General features: G+C 41.6%; 1 protein-coding gene across 5 annotated transcripts in view; it reads right to left on the bottom strand.

Moving 5' to 3' along the window:
* Nucleotides 1-339: 339 nt before the first annotated feature.
* The window catches only part of C1H15orf41 (chromosome 1 C15orf41 homolog), a 118,410-nt gene continuing 106,471 nt past the window's right edge, over nt 340-12,278 (bottom strand). For 4 of the 5 annotated variants that reach the window (XM_033144518.1, XM_033144561.1, XM_033144577.1 and 1 more), the window contains one exon: nt 340-1,248. In XM_033144518.1, coding sequence (XP_033000409.1) covers nt 1,134-1,248 — 115 coding nt within the window. In that variant the 3' untranslated portion in view covers nt 340-1,133. Of the gene's footprint in view, nt 1,249-12,098; nt 12,265-12,278 lie in introns of those variants that run through there. The other variant, XM_033144534.1, reaches the window with a different exon arrangement.

The following is a 12,278-nucleotide window of genomic DNA, read 5'->3' as shown; positions in this document are numbered from 1 at the left end:
TATCAAAAGAGTATGAAAAGCAGTGATAATTAGATTTCTTCCATTTTCTTCTGCCATGAAAGTGGAATATACATGATGAGCTTTGAGTATTTGTTGGATGATGAACTGAGGACTTCAAATAGGCACCGGGAGTGCAGGAGGCATCCATTTAGGGTTGCTATACCCTGAAGTTTTATATGCTTGTGATCATGACCATTAGGCATTGAATTTATATCCAAGGGTAATATATCAGGTACATAGCTCTGATTCTCAGTCATCTCCACAGCATGTTTAAATAAAACCTTTGCCTTCATACTGTTACCGAAAATATCTTTCTAACACAGATAGCCAGGCTAAGACTCAAGCTCTACCAATGCCCACTTTATTCTAACATATTAAAATGTCCATTACAACTTAATATATACTATAAATATTTCTTGACTTTTAATTTCAGGATCGGACAAATGAAACTTTTTTTTGTAAAAGAGAATAGCATTCCTACAATTATGCTATTGGTTTTAACAGCATGAAATGAGATAAATACCAGTAATTAAAATTTACATTAAAAGGGTCAACTGTCTGGCTTTGTGCCCAGAAACCCTGGAAGTTCAGTGTTAAAACAATGCATTGCCAGATGACTTGCTTCCCTAACCTATACAAGCTTGTAGTAGCGTGGCACAACATGACCATTTAAGAAGGGAATACTTAAGTTTGTGTTAGCTAGGTTTTTAACATTTACCAGAAAAGAGGCTTATGTGACAGAAGACATTTTTTTTAAGTGACTTCATAACTGGGAGGAAAACTGAAAGCCACACCTTTCAGCCTCCACATTTCTTCTTTTGTTCAAAGTGCAAGGAGAAGCCATCCGGAAGGAAGAAAGATTACGGCTATCTATAAACTGTTTGACAGAGACAGAAATGCTGATAATGTTTGGGCTGTGTCTGTATTTTTTGGCTGCTTGCATCAGCAGAGGGTTGAAGTAAAGCAGAAACTCTTGATGTGTTTGTCTAAAGTAGTAGTAGTGTGATCCTGGGCTGGAAGAGTTCACCTGAAGTTCAGGGCAGATGTTGCCAGTAGTTTATACTGCAGGAAAGTAAAATTGCTTCCGGATTCGCCTTTTCCTCTAATTTTTTTCTTCCACCCCCATGGAAGTCTCAAAGAGTAACTATGTCTGTAGGGAAGCAGTCTTTGAGCAAGATACCACGATTGCGATGACAGTCCAACTCTTCGATAAAGCCATACCAATAGATAACTAGTCCAGGACCAAATCTAGGGTAAAAAACAAAACAGCAGACGTAAATAATGAATATTCACACCAACAAGAAGAGCATAAAAACATGTTAATCTGTGAACTATTAATAACTCTGGGAAACAATGAGCAAAGTGCTTTACAGGTATTTAAGATAAAGCACATTTAAACGAAAGGCTGTGTTTAATCTTTCAAAGGATCTCCAAAGATTCTTACTGGACAAACAAATATTATTTGTTTTTTTCTTTGCATATTAGTTAATAATAGTCCAATAAGAATCTTTGGCTGAACACTGCATGGTTTTGATATTATTTTGCTCATGTTGCAGACCTGATATTTCAGGATTAAGAAAAGGGAAGAGTGTGAAGAAGAATTCATAGAGGAAAGATTTCAATATTGTACAATGTTTCTATTATTTGTAATAAAATCTCTACAATGAGGAATTGCACAAGAAACTATCAATGCAAAACACAGTTCATCACAGGTTTTTTTTTTAATTCTAAAACTCTCCTGATTGTGCCTTAGAAATTCCTCAGATATTACTAAGGCTGACTGATCCCCACTAGGCAATCTCAGGAAGTAGCCCCATGGCCTATTTTATCCATCAGGAAGTTCAGACCCTCAGGCTGGGTTCATAAAGAAGTAATCACTATCAATCATTGTGTAGTGATATGTTTTGCACATCAGTTTCACGTTTTTCCTACTGAGAGCACTTAATTAAAGGGAAGCACTACTTTTGGTATAGTATTGCAAGAATTTTACAGTGAAATCATAAATTATGAATGTTAGGTTAGTAAAAGGATGTCTAAAAGCAGAACAGCCTTCTATAGTCTAACGTTACACCAGGCTGTACAACACGAGGGCAGAAAGCTCTTCCTTTCTCCCTGTGATTTATTGTATGGCATAGTGAACTTGCCAAAAACAACAGTACAGGATGAGCTGTTAAGAGACTGTATGTACAAGGTCAGTGGAATGTCATATAATGGTTTGTACACGGGTCTGAATTCACACCAACATGGTAGTCAGCTTTTGTTAAGGGCCTTAATTATAATGGGGATGTCTCAAGAGAGCCATAACAATTTAAAGGTCCGCCAAGTCAATAAAACATATTAAAAAATGTGGGCAGAACCAGGCTGGCTTCGTTGGGATGGTTCTTTCCAACACTACAATGGAAGGACCATTCCACAGATGTCTAATGAATAATGAACAAAACCGACAAAACCTAGTGGACTTCTTTTACCATTCTGATTAGACGGAGGATCTTTCTTATATTCAACTGCTTAATTCGGCCATCTGTGGATTTATAACCACTGCCTTCCTATGCTTTGAGAAACAATTGCTGTGTATAGCATCTTTCACTCTAAAACATTGGGTGTTCTAGAATGATAGATGCTATGTAAGGACTATTGTTGCAGATTTAGCTGTGTTAAATAATTTTTTTGAAATGGTGATCGGCAATAAAACCAGATTATAGTGGCCTACAACGGTTTGTGGTTATGTTTCAACTGGCCCACTGAATCAACTGGATTTCTGTATTCTATGCATTGTTATTATTTCTTCAATGCCGGACAGGATGTATCTCATAATACAATGTCTCCATAAATCAAAGGTAGCATATGCGTAACATCCATACAATCTCTATTCTAATTCCTTGTTCAAAAAGACTTAAGTGAAGTACTTAAAACCAAAATTAACTTGTTGGCACATTTAACATTTGGCACTGACTATGAGAAACTCCTGCTGCTAAGCACTAATTTCTCTCTCATTAGCTCGCAGAATCGGAAAATCACAAACAATGCCAGTAGTTAATTATTGCTGCCTTAATTTGAAAAGTCATTTAGCCTTTTTTCCCTTTTGTGTCAACGGGGAGCAGTAAAGAGGTCAAAGATAGAAGCAAGAACCACCCTTTTTAATTTGAGACTCACCACCATTTTTCATAGATGCATAGATGTGATTTGTGAAGAACCCAATTCAGGGCTGCAAATTATAGAGTAAGTGCAGAAACTTATTTATAGATTAATTATACTGTTAAACAAATTGGTGACCAACCTTCCTTTTGTGATCACTTTAAAGAAAGTTAGGCTGAACAGAAAATGTTACAACTATTGCTCACTGTGATGAAATCAGAACATAGGAAGAGCCCTGTTGGATTGGACCAAAGCTCATCTAGACCAGGATTCTGTTCAACCAAATGCCTCTGGGAAGCCCATAGACAAGGCATGAGGGCCATGGTGCTCTCTTAAAAAAGGAAAACATGGAAACAACCCAGGAAAGGCTTTGGAATCCAAATCCAGTGTCAAAACAAGAGACTCCTGTCTAAAAAGAAATGTGTTTCATAGGCCATTATGCTGGAGCAATGTGATTTATTTTGAAAGTCCAAGCATTAATCAGTCAAGAAATCAACAATGTTGGAGAAAGGACCTTTTTCAGACAGTCAAAAATCTCTGTTATTAGACTGTGCAATGTAAAAACCTTTTAGTTTTTACTCGATGCTCCTATTTAAGTGCAAGGAACGTGTGGATTCCTCTTGTTCCCAACTCCAGAAAATAAGACCATTCTTTATAATCTGTTTGCAATCTTGTAGCCCATTTTCGAAACCATTTATAAAGCAGGCTATAACACACACACACACACACAGTTACCTTCAAGGCATTGTACAGATTTATACTTTGTGGTCAGACTTGTCAAACTGGGGTCTGAAGACCAGTGGGGTAGAGGGGGACACTAGAGTTTTTATACTTGGTAAAGGAAAATAATGCATAAGCTCATTAGACTCACTCTTTCCTAAGGTCCTCTTCAGCAAGATACTTGACACCGCTTCTCCCCCTCCCCCAACTCCAAACTCCTGCCAGTTTGGAAGCTCCTTTCATAACCATTTGCCTTGGGTCTCCACACCCAGCCATGGCACTGCATGATCTTGAGTTGCTTTTATCCACATTGTGGTTTAGATGAAGAAACTTGGCATTAAATGAGTCTAAATGGCTTTGGTGCAATTTGCCGAGGAATTATAATAGAAGCCCACGTTAATTGTAGCCTCACGTCCTATGCGCTCAGTAATATGGGCTGTACATAATAAAAATCACAGGATGGTTTTCAAGATCCTCAGCTTACTAATCTTTTAAGTGGTGATGGTGAGATAAGGACTAGCTAGAGAGAACTATGCACACATTATGATTTTCCTTACTACTTGCATAAGAAAAACAATGCAAAAACCTCACATCAGAAGTGAATTCTACCTTTGAAAAGAATTCTGCCAAATGGCTGTTTCATGAGTTGTACGTAAAAATATAATGTTCTCTCTACAAAGCTCTATCTTCATTACAAATCTTTTATGCCCATTAACCTATTCTGGAAAGGCTGCAAGTAAGGGGGAAGCCCTCTATTGTCTAATTCCCCAAAGATCCAAACTATACATCATCATTGAGAAGAATCAGAAGCAAACATTTAGTTAAGCTTGAAACTGATGGACTTAAGAGGAATGCCAGGCTGCAAACTGCCAGGGTGACAGAAAACATGAGACAAGCTATTGAGAAAGGTTAACCTGAGGTCCAGACAGCCAAAGTGCTGGTCAACTCATCTTGCCATTAGGTGATTAATAGTTGTTTATTTTTAGGGCTTGAACTAACAGGCCATCCTGGGGCCAGTGCAAGATGATATCTGAATAATCTCTGGCTGCCTTGTGCCAGAAGAAATATTTTCTTTTTTCAGCTGTTGATCTGGCTGCAGTCCTTGCCAGAACAGTGAGATGTGCCAAAGACAAAATCTCTCCCACTACATGTGTCATACTGAGGTGTCACACATCCAAAAGGTGACTAGGTGGCTAGGCCTCAGGTAATTAATTCTTTATTGGGAGCCTAGGCCAAAACAGTATTTGCTACAACCTCATTTTCCTGAGGTCATTCCTTCTTTTAGCTAGATAAAGTATTCTACCTGCTGGTCTTTCATGACTGATCTTAAAGAGACAGGGCTCAACAGACTATATCAGGGGTAGGCAACTTAAGGCCCGGGGGCCAGATGCGGCCCAATCGCCTTCTCAATCCGGCCCACGGATGGTCCGGGAATCAGCGTGTTTTTACATGAGCAGAATGTGTGCTTCTATTTAAAATGCATCTCTGGGTTATTTGTGGGGCATAGGAATTCGTTCATTGCCCCCCCCCCAAATATAGTCTGGCCCACCACATGGTCTGAGGGACGGTGGACCAGCCCACAGCTGAAAAGGTTGCTGACCCCTGGACTATATTAACACCTCCATCCCTGCAACTGTTTAGAACAAGGTTTCATAAGCACTTGCCTAATTCATCTGTATATATCTCTTGTTGTAAAGTAATAATTTATTTATTTAATAGTCCAATCTATTGACATTAGGCAGGCACCCATGTTATGTTGTTTTATATACCTATTGACAACTTTTTAAATTTTATTTCAGCAAGCCTACCCAGATATATGATTTGGTTGCCTGCATTTGTTTTTAACATTTTTGCTGATTTTATCTGTGTTTTAGCTGATAAAAAACAGAGTTGTGGTTTTTATCTACAACTTTACAATGTACCCCAGAGACTCAGTCTTTGATTAAGCAGTTTATAAAGCTTTTCTAAATAAATAAATAAATCATAGTTCAATAAAGACAGAGTGAAAAAAGACACTTTGAATTACTTTCAAAGTAGAAGGGTAACACTACAAAATACTAATTGAGTGTAAGAATGTCATAATAGCCTGTTGGATCTGGGCAATGGCTCATCTAGCCCAGCATCCTGTTCTCACAGCGACCAAGCAGATGGCTGTGGGAAGCCCACAAGCAGGATTAGAGCATGAGAGTGTTCTCCTTTCCTGTGGTTTCCTGCAACCGGTATTCAGAAGCATTACTGCTGCCAACTGTAGAGACAGAGCCACCATCTTAGTAAGCACCGGTAGCCTTTGCTTGAGAAACAGGATAAAAATCAGTAGCATATGATGTGTTGGGGCTGTGCCACTTACCTGATCTCCCTCTGGCCAAATGGCTGGTGCATAACAGGATGGAGATGAAGAGGGGCCAGGTGAACGTGAGGTTGTTGCGGTGCGAACATGCCAATAGATCCAATCTGGTGCTTCTGCCTGTGTGTTTGCACTGTACCAAACTCACCGCTTACTTGCCCATCTCCATGCAGCTGCAACTCAGCTAGGTAACAACCCAGCACAACCCCGCTGCCTGCTACTGTTCACTACTGTAATTGAGCAAAACCCAATCAAGATTACACCAGCATTTTTTGACAGCCAGGTGATTCAAGAGCTAGCAAATAAGATAAGAGTTTGGGGGGTGGGGAGCTGTGGCCTTTCCTATGCTATCAGACTTGCATCAGCTCCAGTCAGCATGACCAATGGACAGGGATGATGAGATCAGATTTGCAGGAAAACAACATATGGGGGGGGGGCACAGGTTAACAGAGGCTTTCATCAGAAAAAAACTCAGTATGAAAATATTATTATTAATAATTGAATTTATATATCACCCTATACCTAGAGGTCTCAGGGAGGTTCACAGAACAAAATCAAAATATAAAACCAGAAAATATATAATCAAAATAAATCTACCCGTTTCAGTAGCAAAAGCTATTACTCTCACAAGTTTGGATTGTTTTTGGATGTGTAGAGATCACACCTGCATTTCAAAACAGTGAACTTGGCAAAGCAAAATGTTTCTTTGGGTTTAAAATGTCTTTCGAGGCAAAAAGTAACTCATAAAGGGGCAAAATCTTTCCTTGAAACTGCACATGGATAAACAGGATTCTCATTTCTAAACCTGTCAGTCTTTGACTTTCCACCTGCTCTACTTTTACATTTACATTTTTAAAGCATATTTTAAGAGCATGCCTAATAGATTAAGCATTATTTTTAACTAAGTTCAAAGGGAAGGGAAAAAAAAAACCCTGCAGCTTTGCTCATGCTACCTGATTTCACTATGGCAACAGAAGAAAAATGGTAAATTCTAGAGATTAAAAGAGCTATAATTCCAGTTGAAGGAGTAAAAGTAAGAATTACAATTCATTTGTAATTCCAGGTAATTTACACCACCTTTGAACTATTAGTTAATTTTAAGAACCTCATTTTCCAAGCATGGAAACTCCTAAGATATTACACAAAGTGGATTGAGAAGTTTGTTTGATTAGGCATTGTTTACTCCCTACTGTATTTATTTGCTCTGGCTTAACACATAAGTATTTATGTATGTGCAAATTTATGGAAATGTTGCTCTATAAAGGCTTTTGCTTTTAAATACTGGTCTTAATAAAATACTTATACTTAGGAGACGATAATCTAGGGCATGATAGATTTTAGGGTGTTTACTTGATCACATAAAATGAAACCGCTAAAAATCTTCATGGGATCTTGTGATTCTCAGGTAACATTCCCTTTAGCATTTTATAACTCATGGGTAAATTAGCTTTATTTCAGTGCAGGCCACAAACAATTCTGTACTGTAGGTGCACTAAAAATAGAATGACAAAGTGTAAATAGTGGGATCATTCTATCTACTTACCATTAAGGTATTTATATCTTGCCTTTTTAGGAGGTGAACAAGCTCTAAGAAATAGCTAACAGAAAAGAATACTAAAAACAACACAAGACTAAATAAAACCACTAACTCCAACCAGTAACTGAACAGTTGTGAAAAAGAGACAGACAGACAGAGAGGCTAAAACAGATATTTGGTCAAGGGAACACTAGAAGAAACTCAACATAAATAGGCTAGCAGAACTTGATGCTACTTTTCTATGTACAAGGAATTTGTTTGTGTGTGTATATGTAGTATAATTTTATAATAATAATAATAATAATAATTTATTATTTATACCCCGCCCATCTGGCCGGGTCTCCCCAGCCACTCTGGGCGGCCTCCAACAAATATCAAAATACAATACAGAGTCACAAATTAAAAACTTCCCTAAACAGGGCTGCCTTTAGGTGTTTTCTGAATGTCAGGTAGTTGTTTATTCCCTTGACTTCTGACGGGAGGGCGTTCCACAGGGCGGGCGCCACTACCGAGAAGGCCCTCTGCCTGGTTCCCTGTAGTTTTGCTTCTCGCAGTGAGGGAACCGCCAGAAGGCCCTCGGCGCTGGATCTCAGTGTCCGGGCTGAATGATGGGGGTGGAGACGCTCCTTCAGGTATACAGGACCGAGGCCGTTTAGGGCTTTAAAGGTCAACACCAACACTTTGAATTGTGCTCGGAAACGTACTGGGAGCCAATGCAGATCTCTCAGGACCGGTGTTATGTGGTCCCGGCGGCCACTCCCAGTCACCAGTCTAGCTGCCGCATTCTGGATTAATTGCAGTTTCCGGGTCACCTTCAAAGGTAGCCCCACGTAGAGCGCATTGCAGTAGTCCAAGCGGGAGATAACCAGAGCATGCACCACTCTGACAAGACAGTCTGCGGGCAGGTAGGGTCTCAGCCTGCGTACCAGATGGAGCTGGTAGACAGCCGCCCTGGACACAGAATTAACCTGCGCTTCCATGGACAGCTGTGAGTCCAAAAAGACTCCCAGGCTGCGCACCTGGTCCTTCAGGGGCACAGTTACCCCATTCAGGACCAGGGAGTCCCCCACACCCGCCCGCCTCCTGTCCCCCAAAAACAGTACTTCTGTCTTGTCAGGATTCAACCTCAATCTGTTAGCCGCCATCCATCCTCCAACAGCCTCCAGGCACTCACACAGGACCTTCACCGCCTTCACTGGTTCTGATTTAAAAGAGAGGTAGAGCTGGGTGTCATCTGCATATTGATGAACACCCAACCCAAACCCCCTGATGATCTCTCCCAGCGGCTTCATATAGATATTAAAAAGCATGGGGGAGAGGACAGAACCCTGAGGCACCCCACAAGTGAGAGCCCAGGGGTCTGAACACTCATCCCCCACCACCACTTTCTGAACACGGCCCAGGAGGAAAGAGCGGAACCACTGTATAACAGTGCCCCCAGCTCCCAACCCCTCTAGCCGGTCCAGAAGGATGTTATGGTCGATGGTGTCAAAGGCCGCTGAGAGATCCAGCAGAACCAGGAAACAGCTCTCACCTTTGTCCCTAGCCCGCCGGAGATCATCAACCAGCGCGACCAAGGCAGTTTCAGTCCCATGATGAGGCCTGAATCCTGATTGGAAGGGATCCAAATGGTCCGCATCTTCCAGGCGTGCTTGGAGTTGTTCAGCAACCACCCGCTCAATCACCTTGCCCAAGAATGGTAAATTTGAGACTGGGCGATAGTTGGCCATATTGGCCAGGTCTAGAGATGTTTTTTTAAGAAGCGGTTTAATGACCGCCTCTTTCAGCGGGTCTGGAAAGATTCCCTCGCAGAGGGAAGCATTCACCACCGCGCAGAGCCCATCGCCCAGCCCTTCCCGGCTAGCTTTTATAAGCCAGGATGGGCAAGGATCTAGGAGACAGGTGGTCGGTTTCACTCGTCCAAGCAGCCTGTCCACATCCTCGGAGGTAACAGATTGGAATTGATCCCATGAAACATGACTAGACAGGTCTCTAGCACTCTCCCGCCCCGGCCCTGCTCCCACGGTGGAGTCTACCTCCTTCTGAATCTGAGCGACTTTATCTGCAAAAAACTTTGCAAAAGCATTGCAGGAGATCTTGGGGTCCCTACCAGACCCCGGTGACAAAGGTGGTTCTGCTAGGTTGCGAACCACCTGGAAGAGTCTCCTGCTGCTGTTTTCTGCAGATGCAATAGAAACAGCGAAGAAGGTCCTCTTCGCTGTCGCCATTGCCACTTGGTAGGCTCGAAGTTGAGCTCTAGCCTGTGTCCGGTCTGATTCAGAATGAGTTTTCCGCCACCGGCGCTCTAGCCGTCTCAGCGACTGTTTCATCGCCCTCAGCTCCGGGGAAAACCACGGAGCTGTCCGGGCTCCATGCAATCGGAGAGGACGCTTCGGAGCCAGACAGTCAATAGCCCTGGTTAACTCCGCATTCCAGCGGGCCACCAGGGAATCAACTGAAAGGCCATCAACATGGGATAATGCATCCCCTACCACTCTCTGAAAGCCAATTGGATCCATTAAGTAGTGGGGGCGGACCATCTGAATCGGTCCCACCTCCCTGCAGAGGGGAAGGGTCGCAGAGAAGTCCAGTTGCACCAGGAAGTGATCTGACCATGGCACTTCTTTTGTTTCACTTTTACTTAGTGTCAGATCACCAACATCCATAGAGGTAAACACCAGGTCTAAGGCATGTCCGCGGCTATGAGTTGGACCAGACTTATTCAGGGACAGCCCCATGGAGGCCATGCTTTCCACGAAGTCCCGAGCGGCCCCTTGTAAGGTCGTGTCGGCATGGATGTTAAAATCCCCTAAGACAACCAAACTAGGTGTCTCCAGGAGCATATCCGCCACGACCTGAAGCAGCTCGGGCAGGGAATCCTTGGTGCAGCGGGGAGGTTGGTACACCAAAAGGAATCCTGTACTGCCCCTATTGCCCAACTTCCAGAACATGCACTCAGAAAACTGGGTCTTCCCAATAGGACGCCTGGTGCAAACTAATGACTTCCTAAAAATCACTGCAACCCCCCCTCCCCGCCCAGATGGCCTGGGTTGCTGTGCGTAAGAGAAACCTGGTGGACAAGCAGCGGCAAGGACAGGCCCATCTGCTTCATCCAACCAAGTCTCTGTTACACATGCCAGGTCAAATCCTCCATCCACAATCAAGTCGTGGATGGCAGTGGTTTTGTTAATCATTGACCTGGCATTACACAACCAAAAAATTACTTTATATATTTGGGTGCAATCCACTCCCACCACAGGAGTAGCTGGCTGTTGGTTATGTTGGGAGCAAGGGCCACTGTAAACAATAGGACTTACTAATGAGTAGACACATATAGAATTGGTGTTTTAAATGTACCTCATGGTTTGTGTTAAAACACACACACACACGGTTAAATAATTTTTCTTTGTGCAAACATCTAGGCATCAAATAGTATCTCAGACTGAAACCAATTTGTCACAAAAGTCAGTTACAAAACACCCATTTAAGTTAATGGTTCAGGACCAAATATAGCCTAAATATGAGTGAATGTATGAGGGCTGTTTCATACTAGGAAAAATCCTTTCAAGATATACCCCACTGGTTTGGCCCAACTGTGATGAGGATAGCAGCTGCCATTAAATAAACAAATCCTTATGTTAATAGGTTAAGTGCTTGGCTATGCAGTTGATAAATGTGAAGCTAATATAATCAGTGGCAGTAAGAAACCATACAATTGGCTGTTGGCAGAGCTAATCAGAGCTTCCAGTTTTCACAAGGGTAAAGTTTCAGAAAGATGTCGACTCTAGGCCTTTTGACCTAGATGAGACTCTGGACATGCCAGCCTTGTGTTCTGGTAAACAGGCTGGAATTTTGAGTGCAAATCAGTAACATGTGCCCTTCACTAATAGAACACATGGCTTTAAAATTAAAATGCAATGTGATCGAGTGCTTCGGGATATTTTAACAGTTAAAAGAGAATGTGGCCAGATAAAATGCTTAGGTCACATCTTTTATGTCCCCTTCCCTTCCCCACTTAAAAACCTGGACAAATTCAATTGTATTGTATTTCTTTAAAATCTGCTGGAAAAACAAAAAGTTCAGTTAATTATTTCATGGTTGATTGTCTGGAGGAAACGAGGATGTTGTGTTTTTCTCTACAACATATGCCACCTATTAGATAAATAGGTTTCACTACATCCAACTAACAAAAAAGAAAAAAGGGGAAATGACTTTGCAAATACATAAATGTAATAAAAACAGCAATAATATATAATTATTTTCTCTCTCTAATATGCTACATTTGTATTGAACAGAATAATGGACACACACACTTCATCTGTATCTATCTACACAAACACACACCAACTAAATATATGTATATACACACATACTAAATATCATTAATCAATAATTTTATTCCAGCTCTGAAACAGATGCTGAATTCATAAATTCTTCTTCAGAGAGTGAATTCAGTTCTTAAGTGACAATATGGTTGTAGATGAAAAATGAGAGGGATGTATCAGCATCTTTGGTGGAATCCTGGGGCCTGCAGAAGTACAA

The sequence above is a fragment of the Lacerta agilis genome, chromosome 1 (genome assembly GCF_009819535.1).
Source record: "Lacerta agilis isolate rLacAgi1 chromosome 1, rLacAgi1.pri, whole genome shotgun sequence".
NCBI classification, from domain to species: domain Eukaryota; kingdom Metazoa; phylum Chordata; class Lepidosauria; order Squamata; family Lacertidae; genus Lacerta; species Lacerta agilis.
Note: the sequence above shows the minus strand (reverse complement) of the source record. Positions and strands in the feature narration are given on the sequence as shown.